The sequence below is a fragment of the Ursus arctos genome, unplaced genomic scaffold, assembly GCF_023065955.2.
Source record: "Ursus arctos isolate Adak ecotype North America unplaced genomic scaffold, UrsArc2.0 scaffold_8, whole genome shotgun sequence".
Classification (NCBI taxonomy): domain Eukaryota; kingdom Metazoa; phylum Chordata; class Mammalia; order Carnivora; family Ursidae; genus Ursus; species Ursus arctos.
Genome location: NW_026623100.1, coordinates 50,952,981 through 50,975,112, shown reverse-complemented (window position 1 = coordinate 50,975,112; position 22,132 = coordinate 50,952,981). Strand labels below are relative to the sequence as shown.

At 39.7% G+C, this 22,132-nt stretch overlaps 1 protein-coding gene across 2 annotated transcripts in view; it reads left to right on the top strand.

The window, feature by feature from the left end:
• Positions 1–22,132, top strand: part of ACOXL (acyl-CoA oxidase like) — a 330,346-nt gene that overhangs the window by 215,985 nt on the left and 92,229 nt on the right. For both annotated transcript variants that reach the window (XM_057309096.1, XM_057309097.1), the window contains exons 14-15: positions 5,809–5,918; positions 14,387–14,498. In XM_057309096.1, the coding sequence (XP_057165079.1) occupies positions 5,809–5,918; positions 14,387–14,498 (222 nt within the window). The remainder of the gene's footprint in view (positions 1–5,808; positions 5,919–14,386; positions 14,499–22,132) is intronic.

Genomic DNA, 22,132 nt, shown 5'->3' with positions numbered 1-22,132 from the left:
ACTTCACTGCGCTCATGGGTTCTGTGGGTCAGGAATTCGACAGCAGGGATGGCTCCTCAGGCAGCCTCCTGCTACTTCATTCCCTTCAGCCCCCGGGTCTGCCGTCCTGGTCATGCCCCTCGGCGTGGAGTCTGCTCTTACCAGCCAGCCCCGGCCTGCTCACACTCCGGGTGCCCATGCTTCTCCACGCTTATGCCTTTAAAGGTGCTCCTCCTGCAGGGGGAAAGCCCTCGTCTCCCCTCCCCACTTCCTTCTCCCCGGCAGAACTGTCGCCAAGTGTGAGGGCCTTGGTTGCTAGTGCCCCTCCCTGCACTGCCCCACACCGTACCCAGTGAACTTTGAAGTCACCTCTGTCACCCTCATCCCATTATTCTGTCCTCCTGACAGTCTCCCCAGCACACTGGCTTCTTGCATTCTCTCGGTGCCCCTGGTGCCCAGCACACAGCCTTGCGCACAGGAAGTGCAGTGCAGTGTGGAATTATGAAAAGCATGGGCTCTGGGCTTCAGTCCCAACTCCACCACTTCCTAGCTGTGTGAGCCTGGCAACTTGCCTAACCTTTCTAGGCCTCAGTCGCCTTATCTGGGCAATGGGATGATTCTGTTAACTACCCAAAGTTGTCAGGAGGATTAAATTAGTCATTCCACGTCAAGAGTTGGGAACAGATCTTAGCCTTAGTAGGTGCTCAAAAAAAAAAAAAAGGCAGTTGTTACTATTAGGTATTAAACACATGAATGAACAAATGAATGAAGCTTACCTTGCCACTTGCGGGACAGATGTTTCCTACTCTTCTTTGTAATCCCCACCATGCTCAATATCGGCAGTGGGTGCCTTGCACACAGTGCGTGTTCTGTAAATGTGGGTGGCATGAAGGAAGGAAACCACAGGGATGTACTTCATTTCCTACTGGGAGGAGACATTGGGAAAATAAGTTAAATTTAATCCAGATTTAACCAAAACAAAACAAAACAAAAAAACCAAACCAAAAAACTGACCACTCCTAAGCTCTACTGAGCAGTGCAGGAGTTTTCACTGGGCTTACATCACGGCTTTGGGTCTGTCCCTCCTCCTAAAGTATAAAGTTCAAATCCACGTTTAAGGCCCAACAATTACTCAGAGCATTGTACATGTGGGTTTCTGTGTTAAAACAGCTCTTCCTCTCTTCTCCTCACCTCTCCTTTCCCTCCATTCCTCCTCCCTCCCTCTCCCTGTCCCTTCCTTCCTTCCTTCCTTCCTTCCTTCCTTCCTTCCTTCCTTCCTTCCTTCCTTCCTTTTCTTCTAGCCAGGGAATTTTTTAAAAGTTCCCCTCAAAGAAATCTCACCTTGATGGGATGTCTAACACCTAAAAGAGGAAAAAAGTTACGGGCTTGGAGAATCATGTCCACTTGGCTTTTTCTTCAGTCTCACACCCTGAGTGACACCTGAGCTGCCCTCAGGAACCTAGGGTTGCCAGATGTCGATGTAGTAGAAATATGGGACATGCAGTGACATTTGTGTCAGCAGCCCTACTGAGATCCTGACGGCTGGGTCCAGCCTCATGGGGTGAAACCTGGACAGTCATATGGGACCTCACACTCAGAAGGGCCTGTGCTGGAGTTTAACACTCTGCTTTCAGCATCTTGAAATTCTTTGTAATTTTTGAGCAAGGGGACCTGCATTTTCATTTTGCATTGGGCTCCAAATGACATGGATGGTCCTGCCTAGGGCGTGATTTGGGGTCCCAGTGCCGTACGTACTGCCGCTTTGAGTGGCCCCATCACCCTATGTGGTTCAAGCCTGAGTGCAGCCCCACTTCCTGGCTCGTCCTTTTTACATAATGGATGATGTCTGGTGGCTTTTCCTTAGACACCGTGTTTTCTGTTCTAATTGGCTCCCAATATTTCTGTCTTGGCAGCAGACAGGACTCGTTAAGACTTTTTCATCCAAGTTTCACCGTACCTGCCATAAATCAGTGAAATACTTAGTATGTAGAAATGCTAGTTGCTTCATAGGTGCCTTGAAAAGCCATTTGACCTAAAAAAATAATAATAATAACTTTTATTGGTGTTATATAATCAGTGTTGCCTGATGCATATGATATTCATTATAAATGCATGTTTATGATGTCATTATTCTGCACAATTGCTTAGACTCATAGTTTCCAAATGTTGGCTGTAGATTAGCTTGATTCCTCCTACAGATGGGATCTTTTTAAAAAGGCAAGCACACGGCTGTTCTGACTCCCCAGTCCCCTCGAGTTCCCTTAGGAAAGGGGCTCCTGAGCAGGCGCACTGTGGATTAATCAAGTGTACACAGAAGAAAATAAAGAGTGCTCATATTTAGAACCAGAGAACTGTGTAAACAACCACAGAAACAACACAACCACAAAAACAGTCCCCTGGAAAGAAATAACATCACAAGTTGTCTTAAGAAAATCTTGTGTGAGTATTCAAAACACCAGACTTAGCTAAGAATGTAGTCACTTGTATTGCAAAAAGATAATATTTCTTTCACTTTACAAAATGATCTACTACTGGGTTCATTTTCAAATCGTGAAATCTCTATTACAAGTAAAATTGTGTTGAATTTCCTGATTTTGGTAATCACTATTGCTGTGTAAGATTTCACTCTGGGGGGGGGGGGATCTGGGTGATGACTAGATAAAACCTCTCTGTACTATTTTAGGTTTTCAACTTTTTGTGGGTCTATAATTATTTTAAAATAGGAAGTTAAAAATTTAGATATGTATACACACACACACACACACACCATAGCATTTATAATGTATTTAAGATCACATCTATGGGTGAAAACAAGCACATTTTTGTCGCATGCCCAATCAAGATGATGACTGATCTCTTTGCCTCTCTCTGGTCATTTATCAAATAAAGTATTGGGTTTAGAGACTGTAATGCCCAAACCCCATGGTAGCTGATAGCTCCAATCATTTAATCTTTCACCAAGGGAGTATCAACAGCAGGAAATAAACTCATTTTTAAAATCATATTTTCTTGTCTTATGACCTAGAAAAAGAGGAAAGATGCCAAAAGCAAGGAACAAAAAGGAAAGAAAAGGGAGCAAAGATCCAAAATGACTAAGCTGCCAGAGCCCGATTTGTCTGTCCTTTCTCTTAAGTTTAGCACCTGAACTGGATTATTACATCATTCTAATTTTAGTTCCAGTTAGAGTAAATTTTTTTTCCAATTTAAGTTGCTTAAATCAGAAAGGTGGAAGTAGTGACAATAGCCTAAAGGAATTATTAAGGAATTGAACAGATTGGATAAAATATTGAAAACAGGAAGGGAATTTATTCAAGAAAGAAAGAAAGAAAGGAAGGAAGGAAGGAAGGAAGGAAGGAAGGAAGGAAGGAAGGAAGGAAGAAAAGATTCCTCTGCTCTCAACTCTGTGTCTTCTGTTGTCTGATGGCATAAGGATGAACAAACTGTGACCTCCTGGCGCTTACTTTCCAGGCAGTAGAAAGAGAAGAAACCAGGAGACAAGTTGCTTTGCTCTATATCATCAGACAGCAATAAATGCTATGAAGAAGGGTGGAATATGGAATATATGGAAGGGCGGAAATCAGAGAAAGGAATTTTTAATGCTTGGAATGATGTCGCTCTTGTAACAAGAGGGAGATGGAGTGAAAGCCATCATAAATGTAACAGGTTAGCAAAAACAGTGTAAATCTTAATCCTAGTGATGTGTCAGTGAAACTTGATTGCCAAATAATTTTAATTTTAGTTCTAGTTACAGTTAGCTAATTTCCCCCCATTGCTGGGAGTGTTTTGGTTTTTACACTTATTTCATATAGCAGCCGACATAAAAATGTTCACATCCTTTGACCCATAATACTGTACTGTGATTCTTTTTTTTTTTAAGATTTTATTTATTTGAGAGAGAGGGGTGGGGGGAGGAGCAGAAGGAGAGGTACAAGCAGACTTCATGCTGAGCGTAGAGCCCAATGCGGGGCTCAATCCCACGACCCTGAGATCAAGAAAATCAAGAGAAATCAAGAGTTGGATGCTTAACCGGCTGAGCCACCTAGGCACCTTTGTACTGTGATTCTTAAACATACGGGACCTAATGCCCTCTTTTTTATAAAAAATATTTTGTAATACCCCCTTTACTATCTTGAAATGAAATCATGAATAATATAACTTATCTAGAGATATAATTTCAAGAATTCAAGACAATACTTCAAAAAAACAAAAGGAATTTATAAAAAAACAAAACAATATAGAGGACAATGCCTGCATCCATACACGGGATTACCATGGCAGCCTCCAGCAGACTGAAGCCCTGAGTTAGGGACCTGTCATAACTGGAAACATCACACCCGCTTGCATGTCACTGGTCTAAAGCAAGTCCTGTGGCCTTCTCTAGTTTTAAGACGCAGGGAGCGTAAGCCTTCATAGGCCCAGATGGGAAGAACCTGAAAGCTTTGGTGTAACTGAGTTACGCTCTGGGCTATCAGTTGGCTATATGGGTTTGAGTATGTGGCTTTGGGCAGGACACTGGATGTGGCACAGTCCTCTGTGGGTTGAGACTGTCCCATGAATTGCATGACTGGCTCTGCCCAGCACTGCCAATAAAGTTCCCCTAGGCAAATACGCCCTGACATGCTTCCAGCATCCCTCTCATAGGCAGGGTGGCCCTTTATAAGGATTTTTGCATCAGTTGGGTTCATGAGATTTATTCTCAGGTAATAACCAACAAAAAGGGGTGGGGGGGACAATGAATGCCGTTTGTCTGAATATATTGATATCAAAGTAATTAATGACAGTATAAAATTGGAAACAAGTTAAATATCTAAGTGAATGGGAATGTTTACTTAGCTATGATGGTTCCAAACAAAAATATTACACAGCCATTAAACAGATAACAAGAATCAGAGACAGCAATGTGAACCAAAAATATCATTTAAGATATACTGTTGATTGAAAGTGTATATAACATTTTATGTAATCTCTATAAAAAATCAATGTATCTGAAACAAAGAAGAAAATATTCTAAAGTTTGTTTTGTTATGTGATTGAATCAGATATTTATTACTATGTAACGAACCACCCCAAAATGGAGTAACTTAAAGCAACACACAGTTGTTAGCTCATGGTTGTGTGGGTCCGCAATTTGGGCTGGGCTCCTGGGTTGTCATTCTTCTGCCGGCCTAGCCTGGGCTCACTCGTACCATGGCGGTCAGCTAGCGGCTTGGCGGCAGGTTGGTCCAAGGTGGTCTCACTGACATGTCTAGGACTCGCAGCCAACTGTCAGCTGGGCTTCTGTCTGTAGCAGGCTAGACATGGACATCTTTTTTTAAACAAAACTGGAAAAGCATGCAGCAGTTTAGGGCCAAATTGTAAATTTAAAGCTGCCGAGGGAGAAGATTGATGGAGCTTGTTTTATGTATACATTTTAATACTGTTCCCCAAAGGCCTAATCAACCATAGAATATTAGAGGCAGAAAAGAAAACAGACCATCCATCTCTCTGGTTCAGGGAAGGCAAGTAGGTTTTATTTGAAGTGTCAACTAAAATACTGGGTCCCGGGAATGGCATTAGAGTCTGATGTCTCAGGTGGAAGAGAGAGCAGTAAGTAGTGAGCTAGTTAGTCAAGTTAGCGGTAGGGGAGGAATTGACAGTGGTTGGGTAAGTACCACACATGTGCCACGGGAAGCAGAGGCCTCTGGAAGGATGGGGTTTATATCTGATTCCTTCCAAGGAGTTTGCTAGAAGCCACTAGACCTTATCTGGCTACAGCATTTCAAGACACTCCAGCACTTTTTTACACTCATTCTTGACAAATGACTGACAAATGATAAACTGTTTGCACAGGTTGTGGTGCGGGAACTGCTGGCTCAATATGCCAAACAGCACAAAGAGAAGACATTCCTCAGCTGGCTCCGGAACTGGGCTGAGTATGGGAGTGACAAGCTGAGAACCAGGTACGTAATTGCTTAGGCTGTCACCCTCCTTGGCCCTCGGTGTCTCATTACTGGGCCTGAGCGCATGGAGCCTTGTCATGGCGCAACTCACTCTTGTTGAAATTTTAAATATTCCATTTATACAAACAGTACACGAATGTGCAGCCTCGGTGCTCATGCACCCAGTCCCCCGCTGCAGAACCAGACCGTGGCTAATTCTGTTCTCATTCTACTCCGGCTCCTTCTTTTCTGTGTGTTCGCTCTTCCAAACACTTTTACAGATTTTAATCCCCAAAACCTCATGAGGTAGGTTAATATTTCCATTTCACAGATGAGGAAACTGAGGCACAGAGGTGAAGTAGTTGCCCAAGGTTATGTGCTAATGAGTGACAGAGCTAGGATTTGGTCCCAGGTGGTCTGGCTTCAGGATCCACGCTTTTGCTTGTTTCTATTGATTTCTTAGTATTGTCTGTAAGCTTGATAAGTAAGGGGTAGTGTATGTGGTGTTCTGTAGCTTCCTGTTTTCACTGTATTTTGTTTCTAAGGTTCGTCTAACTTGTGATATGTGTAGGTGCAGAACTGTTCTCTTTGTTTATAATATTGCATCGTGTGTATATGTCCCGATTTACTTACCCGTTCTTAATCTCCAGTGTCAGTGGACATTTGTGTTGTGTTTTTGATATTTGGCACAAAGCTCTTATGAAAAATCTTGCACGTTTTCTGGGGAATAGGTATAAGAGTTTCTACAGGGCCTTCAAATTTAGTTGCGGTGACTCAGAATAAGAAATAAATTTTTACATCAACCACTGACGCCCACACATCCATAGAGCCCCCCTCCACACACACCCAACAGACACCACTGAAGCAAACATCTCACGAAACAATACTGAGCCTATTACTCGTAATGGTCTCTGATCATTTTCAGTTGTTGTTTTTTTGAAAATACTGATCTCAATCCTTTAAACTGATTTTATGACCCATTAGTGATTTGCAAGGTGTTGTTTGAAAAACACTCCTCCATAGAGTCTATCACCTAGCATGAGATTGCGCTACTTACATGCGGAGTGGGGTATGCCAATGTTCAGCTTCACCGGATTGTAACAAATTATTTTCCAAAGTCATTGTACAAATTTATACCTCCATCAGCAGCATGTGTCCTGTGGAGCCATGTCCTCACCAACACATGGTTTTATCAGTCTTAATTTTGTCAATACCATATATGTATATACATATATGTAAAGAGCTCTCGCTGTGACTTTAGATTGCATTTTCCTTATTACTGCTAAAGCTGAACAAGCTTTCACAAGTTTATTTGCCTCTTATATTTCCTCTCATTTGAAACGTCTCTCCACGTGTTGTACCAATTTTTCTTTTTCTTTTTCTTTTTTATTCTTACTGATTTTTAGAGTTGTTTTTTTTAATCCTTTGTTGTTATAGATGTTACACCTACCTTCTACAAGTCTGTGCCTTGTCTTATAATTTCTTTATGGTGCCTTTTAACATAAATTCTTAAATGGCAGTGGAATTTATCAATCTTTTATTCTCCACACTTGCTGCATCTTGTCTACTTTCAGATCATGAAATATATATTTCTTAAAGTTTGAGAGTTTCACCTTTCACATTTAATTCTTGAATCTGTTAGAAATTTTTGTCTATAGTGTGAGGAAGGGATCTAATTTCATTTTTGTTTTTTAATCTCCTTTAGGGATTGTTGGTTGTTCTCGCACCAGTTACTGAGTTGACTGTCCTTTACTAGTGATCTGCAGTGCCCTTTCTGGCGCTCACATGAATTCCCATTTCAGGGCTACTTTGTTCCTAGTCTGTTTGTGCACCCTAATCCAACAATACACTGTGGCAATTACACTAGGTTTATAGTTATTATATTATTATATCTAAAATATAACTCAGAGTTGTGTTGGCTCTTCTGGGTCTTCTGCACTTCCATATAAGTTTTGGAATCAGTTTGTTAAGTTTCTTAAAAAAAAAGAAAAGAAAAAGAAAAAAGAAAAGCCCTGCAGATACAAAAGGAAAATATTCTTTGACTGTGGTTTTATGAAGTATCTAGGGTAGTCAAATTCATAGAGACAGGAAGTAGAAAATGGTTACCAGGGGCTGGGAGGAGGAGAGAATGAGGTGTTATTATTTAGTGGGGACAGCATTTCAGTTTGGGAAGATGAAAAATTCTGGACATGGATGGTGGTGATGGTTGTACAACAGTATGAATCTACTTAATGCCATTGAACTGTACTCTTGAAAATGGTTAAAATGGTAGATTTTATGTTACGTATATTTTACCACAATTTTAAAAAATCTATTGTAAATTTCTCTGAATGTGTAGTAGATCTAGAGATTTGCATAAAATTTGACATGTATATGTCATATATATATACATATATGTCATATGACATATATATATGTATACATAAAACTGATCCTTGTCTCAAAGATTTTAATCTTCTAGGTGTTTTCTAGAAATCTATCATTTTCTCCATACATAGTATATCCTTTGATAGATTTATTTCTAGGTACTTTATGATTTTGTTGTTGTAAAAGGAATACTTTTTAAAAATTATGTTTTTGTTGTTGCCCATTTATTATAAATATGGTTGACTTTTGTATGTAAACCTGACCATAAAAAATGCTTTTTTGTGTCTATAGATTCTTTGAGTGTTTTTTTCCACAATCATATCATCTACAAATGATGATTTTTATTTCTTTCTTTCCCCTTGCTATTCCTTTTATTCTGTTTCATGTAGAAGGTGTTCTTTTGCCTTATTCTTGGTTTTAAGAAGAATTAGCTTAACATTTCACTATTAAGAATGATGTTTGCCCCCCCCCAAAAAAAAGAATGGTGTTTGCTGAAGTTTTTGACAGACACATTTTACTTCCTAAAGAAACTCCACTTATTGTTATTTTAAACATATTCTTCTCATTAATAGGTGATGAATTTTACTGATTTTACTGCAAATGATTTTTTGCATCTATCAAAATGTTATATTTCTTCTTTAGTTTGTTCATGTGATAAATAACCCTTGCAAATCTTTTAACGTTAAACTACTCTTGCATGCTTGAGAAGCATTCAATTTTGCTATGCTGCGTTGTCATTTTTCTATTTTCCTGAGTTTGGCTTGCTAGTGTTGTTTTTAGGATTTTTGTTTACTTATTGGCCTGCTGTTTTCCTTTCTTGTAGTTCCCTGATTTGAATTTATATCAAGTTTTACTGGTTTCATTAAGCTATTTTTGGGAGTAGTTTCTTATTTTGTGGGAGAATTTGTTAAGTTATCTGAAAACTGTCTGGGCCTGGGGGGATATTTAAACTACTGATTCAATTGCAGCTGACCCTTGAACTTCATGGGTTTGAAGGGCACAGGGCCACTTACATGTGGACTCTCTTCGATAAACACAGTGCAATACTGTAAATGTATTTTCTCTCCCTTATGATTTTCTTAATAATACATTCTTTTCTGTAGCTTATGCTACTGTAAGAATACAGTATATAATACATATAACATACAAAATATGTGTTGACTGTTTTTGTTATTGGTAAAGCTTCCAGTCAACAGTGGGCTATTTGTAGTTGAGTTTGGGGGAAGCCAAAATTTATATGCAGATTTTTGATTGCATGGGAGTCAGGGCACCCCCCCCCCCATGTTCGGGAGTCAACTGTAGTTTAATTGTTTTAAGACCATTTAGGCTTTCTCTTCTTGTGTTGGTTTTCATAAATAATATTTTCGAGGAATTGATTATTTGGATTTGATTTTACTGGTATAAGGTTTTTCATACTATTCTCTGATCATCTTTTAAACTTCTGCTATATCTGTAATTATGTCCCATTTGTCATTCCTAAGTTTATTTCTTACGCTTTCTTTCTACTTTATTATTGCTTAATCTTACTGGATGTTTGTCTGGTTTTTTGTTTGTTTTTTCAAACAACCAGCTTTCCTCTTTGCTGATCCTCTCTATGGTACCTTTGTTTTCTACTTCAGTGATTTATGCTCATAAAGATGTTGTTTCCTTTAGTCTATTTTTAAGGAGTTTATTGTGGCTTTTAAAATTCTGTGTATTTTTTAAATTGTTATTTTTATTTGGAGGCAGATTATTGGTCTCTGTAACCAAAATGTGTTGAACTAATTTCCAAGGAAAATATTAGAAAATGTCATCTTACAATCTTGATTAAAAACATGGGAAACACAATAAATAATAGTGCGTGGGACTTTTCTTATCTGTTGGCATAAAGTAAAATTAAGAAATCTGTAGTTGTCTTTTTTTCTTTTTCTTTTTCTTTTTCTTTCTTTCTTTTCTTTTTCTTTTTTTTTTTTTTTACTACTACCCAGGTTTCTGTTTGTTTAAACTGTAGTCTGTTTTGTTTTTTTTTTTTTTTTGAGGCGGGGAGGGGCAGAGGCAGAGGGAGAGAGAGAATCTTAAGCAGGCTCCACACCCAGCACGGAGCTGGACACAGGGCTCAATCTCACAACCCTGAGATCAGGACCTGAGCTCAGATGCTTAACTGACTGAGCCACCCAGGCGCCCCAAACTGTAGTCCATCTGAAAGCTTAAAAACATCAGCCCCCATATTCTAGGACTGTTTCACTTAAGTCTCTATTAGTTATAATGTCTCAATTTGTCCTCACACACTTTAAGTCAGTACATCTTTTTACTATGTCTAGCCCTGAATGAGCATTGTGTAGTACCGTTAGCTTCCCCCCAATTTATTAGTTTGAAATTTTTCCAACATATAAGGAGTTGAAAGAACAGTACAATTCCCATCAGAATCAGTTCCATCCATTCAGGAAACTTGTTCCCAAACTGGCAGCAAATCATATGCCCTTTCATTTCTTTTCCAGATAGCAGAGCAGGGCTTGTTTCCATCATTTTGAAAGCAAAACAGACCCTCACCCATATGCAAATCTATATTCCTAGCAAATTTTCCGGGATAGACTTTGAGATGTGCCAAAGGCAGTATTCCAATTGTAAATATTTGGAAAGTTCCAGGCCATTTATTTTTGTCTTGGTTATTAACCTCCAAAACAGTACACATCTCTCTCCCACACATCCAGATTTTACTGATTCAGTCTGTCTGTGTTTATCTACTTAAGTTCCGAAACCTTGCTCTGATTTTTTATGTATATTGAGAAAAGCCTTTTCATCCAACATGTTTTCAGTGTACTGGGCACTTCTCTAGGCATTGGTGACACAGCAGTGACTGTGGGTTCTCAGCCCCCATGGAGCTTACAGTCTAGTAGAGCAGTCAGATGGCAGTCAGACTGACCACTCATGAGAGAAGGACCCATGAGCAGGTGGGAGCATGAAGAAAGGTGGGCTGAGAACTTCCTAGTGCCCCGAAATGCCTCCAAGTAGGCTGTCATTTGTGTGCACACCCAGAAGCTACCCCTTTGTGTGGACAATGGAAGGAATGGGGGATGGTACTGAGAAGTCTTCATGAGACTAGGGGAGGGAGGCAGGGCTTGGTCCTGAGAGGGGCTGTGCCTGGTTCTGCAAACAGATCCATCTTGTCCTTTCTTGTCCTGATGAGTGCTGCTCTCCCCCTCAACCATGGGGCTGCCACTGGAGCTCTGGATTCTCTCATCACCCCATGGATCCTTAGGAGACCGTGGGAGTTGAGGAAAGTGAAGATTCTGCGTTATATTTGAATGTTTTGCCATACTATATTATGAACATTTCCAAGTATTAAGCAAAATTTATTTTTTTAATAATATTTTTTATTATGTTATGTTAGTCACCATACAGTACATCCCTAGTTTTTGATGTAAAGTTCCATGATTCATTACTTGTGTATAACACCCAGTGCACCATGCAATATGTGCCCTCCTTGATACCCATCACCAGCCTATCCCATTCCCCCACCCCCCTCCCCTCTGAAGTCTCGGTTTGTTTCCCAAGCAAAATTTAAAGAATTTTAGTGAACATTTATACACCTACCATCTAGATTCTACTATTAACCTGTTACTGTGCTTGTTACACTGCGTGTATGTCCATGCATCAATTCCTCAACCCACCCATCAATTCATCTTTTTTTCTCTGATGCATTTCAAAGTACACAGCAGACATCAGCATACTTCTGAATAATTCAGCATGAACATCATTAACTAGAGTTCAAAATTTGGTTATAGGTTTTTTTCTTCTCATGTAGAATTTACATATAATGAAATGCACAACTCTTAAGTGTGCATTCACTGAATTTTGACAAATGCATACACCTGTAGAACCAAAACTCTTGTTAAGTTATAGGTCATCAGCATCACGCCAGAAAGTGGAGTTCTCTTATGTCCCTTTTCAGTCAGTTCCTTCGACCACCACCCCAGATGCAGTCACTAATCTGATACTTTTCTACTACAGATTAGTGTTTCCTGTTTTAGAACTTCATATAAGTGGAACCAAACAGGATGTACTGTTTTGTAGCTGGCTTATTAACATGGCATAATGCTTTCTGAGATTCTTTCATGAGGTCATGTGTATTAGCGTGTTCTTTGTTATTGCTGAATAGTAGTCTGTTTTATGGATATACTAGGATTTGCTTTCCATTTTCTTATGGATGGAGAGACACTTAGAATGTTTTTAATTTTCCACTCTTCTGAGTAGATCTACTGTGAATATTCATATACAAGCCTTTTTGTGAATATATGTTTTTATTTCTCGAAGGTGAGTAGTTGGAGTAGAATTGTTGTGTCATAGGGTATGTGTTAGTTTAGTTTTATGAGAAACTATGAGAACTTTTTCCAAAGTGGTTTTGCCATTCTACGCCTCATCAACAAGTATCAGAGTTCTGGTGGCTCTGTATCCTTGTCAACATTTGATGATGTCAAGTATAACTGTGGTTTTCATTTGCATTTCCTTGATGACTAAAGATGTGCATTTGAATTTAATTTAAATTTAGAGTCATTTTGACCTTCTTGTAAAATACAAGAAGGTTGCCTTTAGCAATATTCCTAGTTTTAAGAGAGTCTGCGCAGTCTTCTATGCTGGGTGAGTTCCTAAAGCTATGTGATGTGGCCATGCTTGGCATGTGACTCATGATAGCGTGGGTGGATGAGGTCCACTTCATGTAGCACACGAAGTTCACAAGCTCAGGTGGACAGTAGTCCACAGTAAACATTCCAAAAAAGATAGTTTCTAATAACAAAATCCACAGTCTCCAGGCTTCCTAGTAATAGTGTCTGGACTGACTGAAACATACTTTTCAATAAAATATGATGGTTCTTTACACATTTTGTTAAATAGACGAGGACAGAACCTCAACCTTCTAAAGACCAGATTCAGAATAAATATTGATATAATTTAAATTTCCTGGTACTTCGCATGTAAATGACCTCTGGAGGGCAATCATTAATTCAGTGCTTGGCATTCTTAAAAGCACGGTATCAATTGTTTCTCTTGTGGCATCTGATTGAACAACAACAACCGCTACTCATGGGTTTAATTTTAATTAATGAGGATCTAAGTTATTTGGGTCTTGTGATAACTTACTTCCCAAGGATACTGGGTGAGGGGAGGGCAAATGGGGTGGCTAAGCTATGGGAAACCCTAAGCGTGAATTAACCCCTTTACTGTCTATCTAAAGGGAAGTTTCATGGGGGAGGGGAAGCGTGCAAACAGCACAAAAGACAGAGCCACATATTGAAAAGCCATAGGGCTTTATGGGAGACTCTGGTGTTTTGAGTCTCTTTGTCCCTAAGTCTCTTAACTCCCCCGTGCCTCAGTTTCCTCATTGCCAGATGGGGAAGATGGAAATTACTACCTGCTGAAGAGAGTAATTATCTCTGCAGAACACTTTACCCTGCGACCTCTCACTGCCCTCTGGGGCTCCGTTTTCCTTAAATACAGACGCCCGCTAAGACAAAACCTAATCCTGAGCGTGTTATGCCCACGTGACCTTGAGCAGGTTGCTGAAACTTGCTGAGCCCCAGTTTCCCAAAGTATACATTGAATAATCATGGTATCTTCATCAGAGAATTACTGAGATTGTTGAATAATGCACAGCAGCAATAAGCACAGGTTCTGATGCATTATGAATATAAGAAATATTATTCATTGACAAATACTTTGTGATGGATGTATTTGGTTACTAATATTCATTTATAATCATTATTATAACAAATACCGAACAAGGGTTGAGAAAATTATTATAAACCCAGTGAATGGAAATTATATAGCTCTTAATGAAGGAAGACTATATAAACTATTGAATAATTACCTGTAATACAACAGGAAGTGAAAAAAGCAGGAAACCAAATTATCTTTATACTACAAGGCAACCACATAGGGTCAACTCAAGCCAAGCATTCATCAGAAAAATCCTGAAAGAAGCATGAATATAGCGAGTGAGAAATGTGAGGGGCTGAATTGTACTTACACTGCTTTTCTATTGGAAAAAAATTCTTCTTGAGTGAACAGACCCTGTCTGTTTTTTTCACATGGAATCTTTCGGTGAGGACAAAATAATAATAATGGTCACTGTGTTTTTCCTTCAGCTTCCTGGCATTTAACGTGGACACAGTTGATAATCTTGCCTTTCTGTTGAAAGCAGTGAATTTTCGTGAAAGGGTTCTTCAGCGGAGTTTGATGGCCAGAATTTATTATAAGGTAAAGATACATTGTGTTTTTTCTTTTTGACATGTGTTTAAGGCATATTCTTGCTGGTGAACGATCTGCTAAATGTAGTAGAGGATGAGTCAGGCTAATTACAAGCTTCTGGAAATGGCTAGAGTTCCTACATGGCATTTGTATGACGGGACAGCCCTGCTTGCTCTGTAGGCCCTGATGCTACTGTTTAACCCTTTGTGTTGTCTTTTAGAATTCTGCCCGCAAGCCATCATGGGGCTGCCATGGGAGTTGATGAATGGAGTAATTTTTAGCCCTTATTGAAACTGAAAAATCATTGTCTATATGTATAATGAATACATTATTCTCTGGGGGAAAAAGGTACAGCAGGCATATATAAAAAATAACCATTGGATTAGCCTGAGATGCACTCTCTTTCCTATTCAAACACCCATGACACCCTGCAAAAACATAAAACCTTATAATAGCATTGATAGAAATCTAGAGAGAAATTTACCAAGTGCCAGTGGGGCTGGTCTGGAGAGACATCCCCTACCTCAGCAACGTGTTTCATCATCTAATCCCAGCATGAATAGACAAAAAGACTCTGAGAGAAGGTTTTACTTATCCCACTCTCTGTCCAGGCTCAGGGGTTCAGGGCTATTGTAACCTGAAAGCAGACCACTGCTGCCCTTCTGCATGGGAATTAGGTCCCAAGAGGGCCAGAATTGGGCCCCATTCAACTCCCCTTCTTTAATTCATCTCTTTTATATTGATTCTAAGATCACACCTCCTACTACAACCACAGAGCGAGTAGAAGGGAAGAGGATGAATAGCACATGAGGATGGGTATTCTCTTAGGAAATGCTCTGGAGGCAGAAGAGCCCTGGGAGCAGAAAGTGGTCAAGACCCACTGTGGTGGGACAGAGCCAGACTGATGGGTACCTGGAAGCTGGGCCAGGGTTGTATCCATCAGTCCATCCTCCAGGTATCGGTATGAGGTGAGGCCCTTCCAGACACTGGGGGCACATCTGAGTGGGGTTAGTCACTCTGAGCTGCCTGCCCTTATCGAACATGGAGCCAGTCAAAATAGGAGAAGGATGTAATCACAGGCAAAAATGCTAGAAATGCGCTAGCGAGCAGAATTAACAATGAATAACATGCAGTCTATGAACTAGCTTTCCAAGACTGTGGAAGAAAAGGATAAAGATGAAATGGCAAGAGATGATGATAGACACAGAGTGAAAATACTAGAAATCCAACCTATGTATAACGAATATTCCTAAAAATGCTGAAACAAGGGGAGCAGAAATAATAATCATAGACATAATAGAAAAATATTTTTCCTTAGCGTAAAAAAATCAAAATGTTGTTAGAAAAAAAATCCATACTTGGATATAGCCTGCAAATCTAGCATAAAGAGATTATCATACGAGCACCCAGACAGAAAATAATAGTTTACCGATAAAGGGGAAAAAATAAGGCTAGCCTCAGTCTTCATTCACCAACTTCAAATGGAGTAATGTCTCCTTCTCTAAAGAGGAAACTTCATGATCTAAGCACACTATTCTAAGCCAAATTTAATTTATGAGTATAGGTGGCGAAATGATATTTTCAGATACCTAAGAATCAAGAAAAATTTTCCTCATTTGGCCTTTCTTAAAAATTATTCAAAATTTAAAAATATAAGACATTTAAAAATCAAAATTATTAACTCAAACATAAGGAAGTCAAGGTATAAAAGGATTTGTGGTCCCCCTAAATCCAACCAGTAAATATGTACTTTCAAAAAATGGTTACAAAGTTCAGGGACACCTGGCTCAATGGGTTAAGCCCCTGACTCTTGATTTCGACTCAGGTCATGATTTCAGGGCCGTGAGATCCAATCCAGTGTCAGAATCTGTGCTCAATGGACAGTCTGTTTGAGATTCTCTCTCCCTCTCACTCTCTTCTTCCCTCCCTGCTCAGTCTCCCCCCGCTTCTCTCTCTCAAATAAATAAATAAATAAATAAATAAATAAATAAATCTTTAAAAAAATAAAAAATGGTTACAAAGTTCAGAATCTAAAATTGCTTTTTGGGAAAAAGATGAGTTAAAAAAAAACTTGACTCATTGGTTCTATAATAGATTGCGTTTATAATACATTTTAAGGTAAGATAGAAGCTAGAGTAGAAACAAGCTCAGTGCACGTGTTGCATGGTGCACTGGGTGTTATACGCAACTAATGAAGCATCAAGCTTTACATCGGAAACCAGGGATGTACTGTATGGTGACTAACATAATATAATAAAAAAACATTTAAAAAAAAAGAAGAAACAAGCTCAGTTTCTGACTTTAATTGCAGGGCAGGCAAAAGACATTGTTTTGTTCTGACTCTGATCATTAAAGAAACTGAGGTTAAAATACATTTCGTTACATTAAAAGTGAACCAGATTACCAAACACAGGATGCCTGTTACACAAATTGCTAGAGAAGACACAGCAGAGATAAATAAGTTACCAAAGGTTTGTGTAATCAGAGGCAGAGTGAGAAACAAATCAGAAAACATGTGCTTAGAGCCTCAAAGACTCTCCAGCCCGCTTCTTTAGATATGCCTACCTCATGGCTGGAGGGCTGTTTTAAGAGGGCTCCTTGGTTTGAGAATTTCTCAGGATTGCTACCCAAAATCTTCGTCCTGTTTACTGTGACATCCCCTTGGACTCTTGTCGAATCTGGCTAAGTACAAGTCCCTTCCCCCTGACCCCGAAGTAGTAACAATTTGGTCTTCAACTGCACTAATCTGGTAATTCCTTGAAAACAACTTTTCCATTACAATATGATCCCTAAATTCTGTCCATAATAAGCCATGGAGAGGCATCTTCTGCTACATATCATCGTAGAGAGACAGAAATCCCTCCAGCTTCCACCTCTAAAATGTAGAGCATTAGATTTAAAATGGCCTATAAATGAAAGACTTTCAGTTCTCCTAATGAAATTATGGACTCTCAGTTTAGAAACAGATCTAATCATATGCATTTTATATAGAAAAAATCAAATTGTATATATATTAAATGTATATAGTTATATGCATCAGAACAAAAATGATTTTTTTGAAAAAACACAGATTGGGCAATAGCAAGATATTTTCAGATATCTTTCAGAAGATCAGTGTATTAGTCTGCTTGGGCTGCCGCAACAAAATGCCACAGATTGGTGGGCTTATACAATAGGAATTTATTTCCTCATAGTTCTGGAGACTATAAGTCCAAGACCAAGGCGTCCGCAGGGTTTGTCTCCTCTGAGGTCTTCTCCATGGCTTGCAAATGGCTGCCCTCTTGATGTCTTTTCACATGGTTCTCCCTCTGTGCAGGCCCTGCCTGGTGTCTCTTCCTCTTCTAAGGATACCAGTCAGACTGAATTAGGGCCCCACCCTAATGGTCTCCTTTTAATTCAATCCCCTCTTTAAAGACTTTATCTCCAAATATGATTACAGTCAGAGGTAAGGGAGAGTGGGACTTTCAAGTATGAATTTTAGGGGACACACAATTCATTTCATAACAGTTGATGTCAATCTTAAAAAAAAAAAAGTGAAAGTATGAAACAGTACACAGCCAAATTGACGATACCGTAACTGTGAACTTCTGTGTGCCAAATAACAGATATCCATGGTAACCAGCTTCCAATATAGCCTTCAGGAATCTTCACCTCCTGCTATTCACACCCTTGTGTAGTCCTTCCCCATATTGTACAGAATTAGTCTGTGTGACATACAGTGGAAGTGATAACATGTCCCCTCTGAGATGAGATGATTAAAAAAACATGGTGACCTCCATGCTGCTCACTCTTTCTCTTTCTCTTCGATTACCCATCATGTGGGAGCCTTGTCCTAAGCATGCCCTATGGAGAGACCCCTGAGGCAAGGTACTGAAGCCTCCTACAAACAACCACATGAGTGAGCTTGGAAGTGTACCCTTCAGCGGGGGTCAGAGCCTCACAGACTGCAAACCCCGGGCAGTGGGCTGCTCGCTTGCAGACTTGCAGCCTGGAGCTACACTGATCCGCCACTGCCCTGCTAAGCAGCTTCTGCATTCCCGACTGTCAGAGACCGTGTGAAAAATGAACATTTGCTTTAATCCGTTCAATCTGGGGGCAACCTGTTACACAGCTCTAGATACCTAACACGGATTTGGGTGCCTCAAGCTAGGTGACGATGTGACAAAAACTCAAAATGTGGGTGCGGCCTTGGAACCAGGCAGTGAGCTTTGAGAAGAATTTTCGTAGAAGCCTAAAATGCCTTGAAGAAACTGTTCATAGAAGCCTTCTGGGCTTTGATCAAGCTGCGGGTGAGGACCTGCAGGGCGGTGAGGAATTATTATTGCGAACTGGAGGAAGGGAGATTCTTGCTACAAAGGGGCAGAACTTTAGCAACACTGTTGCCTGTACTTTGTGGAAAGTAGAAAATGTACCTCATCCACCGAAAGTGTTGAAAGTGCCTGCTCGCTCATGGCTCCTTACAGTAAACGCCAAAAGACAGAGAGAAGCTGAAGGAAACAGTGTTTCACATGCAGGAACTGAGACTTGCTGTGGTTTTGAAGATTCCCAAGTTCTCCGCGCGGTAACTGTATTCAGCTTTGCGGCTGCTGTAACAGAATACCACAGTGGTGGCTCCTGGCAACCGGGGTCCCTTGGCTTGTCTCCCCATCGTCGCTCCAATTTCTGCTTCTGTCACCACATGGCATTCTTCAGTCTGTGTGTCTCTGGCTTCTTTTCTTCCTATGAAGAAACCAGTCATACTGGACTAAGGCTCTCCCTACTCCAATATGGCCTCATCCTAACTTGATTACACAGCAAAGACCCTATTTCCAAATAAGGTGGCATTAACAGATACTGGGGATTAGGACTTCAATGTATCTTTTTGGAAGACATTATCCTACCCAAAAGAACCATAGAAAATGGCTTCAGAGCAAAGATACTAGAGCATTCTCAGGAATGCATGGTCTAAAGATGTGAGTACAATCCTTCAGGAGCTGAGAAAGATCAAAGATGAGTCTTCAGTCAGGTAAAAGGCCCTCTGAAGAGATGAAGGGTATGCCTCACAGATCTCTTAATCAAACTGTAGGGTTTCTAGGACACTTAAGGGCACCATTCTCTAGCCTTCTCCATACCCCAGAGGCCCATCTCAAAGAGATTTGTGGATGTGGACTTTTTTGTCTAATGGGCTGAACCCCCCAAAAAATTCACAGAAGATGTATAAAGTTTTTAAGAGAATTATATCAGCCACATTTTTTAGCTTATGCTGAAAGGCTCAGAGATAGCACACAATGAATAGAGCCTTGAGCCACCAAGCTTCTACAAGCTGGGAGCAGGCTGAGGAAACTACTCAGACACGAACATGTGGACCTTTCATGATAATGGAAAGATGCCTCAAGAGGGAAGACCCATGAGCCCAGAGGGTGGAACCAAAGGCCACGGAGAATAAAAACTGCTAGACATGAGTAGGACTAAATCTTAATTTAAAAAAAAGTTTGACACTTGCTCAGCTGGGTTTCAGAATTTCTGTGGATCACTGACCCCTTTATTTCTCCCATTTTCTTTCCTTTTGAGCAAGAATATGTATATTGGTTATCTAATCCTATCCCACTATTGTATGTTGGTCATGTAGGGGACATATAAGTTGTCCCCTTAAAAACCTTCAAATCAAAAGGAACTGTACTTAAGGAATGACATCTGGGGAACCTAATCTGCACCCAGCCTAGACTTAGATGATAGGATTCTGGAATTTGAATCACTGCAGTAATGGGATGAGATTTCCATGGACCTTGGAAAGGGGTGAGGATAGGCTAGGATAGAATCCAAGATCACCTTCAAGGAACCCTGCTTCCTGCTAATCACATCCTTATACATTGTGCCCGTGCTGGTGGGTATAACCAATGGAATACAGCAGGAGTAATGGTATGTCTTTTCTGAGTTTGCATTATAAAGACACTGTGGCTTCTGTCTTAGTTTGTGTCTCTCCGTCTCTCCCTCACTCTGGGGGAAGCCATGTCATGAGCAGCCCATGTGGCGAAGAACTGAACTGTCTTGCCAAAAGCTAAGTAGACGAGCATGGAAGTGTCTCCTCCAGCCCTACTCCAGTCTTCAGAGATGCCAGGGACTAGGGAAGTCAAGGACTTGACTTGAGAGCCTGAGCCAGAAGCACCCATTCGAGACATGCCCAGATTCCCAACCCTTAGAAACCATGTCAGATAACCAAAGTTTTTTGTTTTAAGATGCTAAATTTGGAGATAATTTGTTGCACAACAATAGTAACTAATAGAGTATCTGAAAGCAAAAAATGTTGAATAGTTTTGGCATTGATCGACACGTTTTTTGGAAAAAATACAAAAGGAGATTATAATGTCTTTAATCAATATTTCCATTTAATAATCTAAGACAACATTCTGTGTTGATAAGAGCATGATTGTGCAATATTCTGATGCTTCTTGTTTTTCTGTTATTATAGACAGTGCCACAAGGAACATTCTTAACAGCGTGCAGTTTTTAGACTTTATATACTGCCGCATTGTTCTCTACAAATGTTGAACCAGATTGTACTTCCCTAGGCCCACATTTCTCTACGCTCATTTTCTTAACACTTTATTTCTCCAACTTTCTAACTTCTTTATCTTCAGGATTTGGGAGTCTGGCAAAATCTTTTTATTCATTTATTTATTTTTACTGACATTAGAAAAATAGGTCCACTGTAAAATACCTACTTTTTATTCCCTTTTTGGCATGATATTAGATGCTTTCTGGTACTTACTAAATTTTCAGAACCTTTTTTTTTTTTTGCATATAATCGTTCTCTGCAAGAGAACAAATTGCTCACTAGTATTGATTTTCTAATTTTGAGAAAAGAAAACACATATATGTGTGTTTTCTGAACATAAAAAAAATTAGGCATGTGGTATGGCGAAAAAATACAAAGGTTTTAGCATCAGACAATCATATTTTACTGCTTCTGAGCCTCTGCTTCTATATCTATATATTCCAAGTAATAAGAATGGCATAATACAAACTTGCTGCAAGGATGGAATAAGGTAGAATATGTAAAAAAAAAAAAAAAAGAAGAATTTTTGAAAAATGATAAACCTTGCACTCATGTTAATTATCTTAGTTACTGTCATCAGTGTCATCAATGTCACTTTAATGGTCAATTTAAATATTCATTGAGCAGAACCGTTTTCAGGGCTTAGGCAGGGGAAAACCAAAAAGGTTAAGGTGCGTGTCTGCCTTGGGATAAGTCCACTAGTTTTAGCCCAAGGCAAAGTGAAATAAGTTAAGTGCTGAATTATGACAAAACCTACAAGTTTAGAGGAAAGACCATTGACTTAGTTTGTATTTTTGACTCAGCTGTTTATTCCGCTAGCTGTATGTTGGCTTATGTCTACCTATATTAATTTGGTGTGTGTTGAAATAAAACGATCTGTTCAGCAATTTGAACATCTGATCCACATGGAGCCTGGACAGTAGTCTTTGGACATGTCCAAAGGTGGGTGATTTCATCTAGAACGCCAAGATCTTGTAAAAATAACCATGTGATTTGGTTCAGAATCTTTTAAAGAGGTAAAAACATGAGTGGGCTTCAGAAATCTGCCTTTCTTCTTAATTTTTCAGTAATGCTCTTTAATTTTCTTCAACTGCACATTTTATTTTAG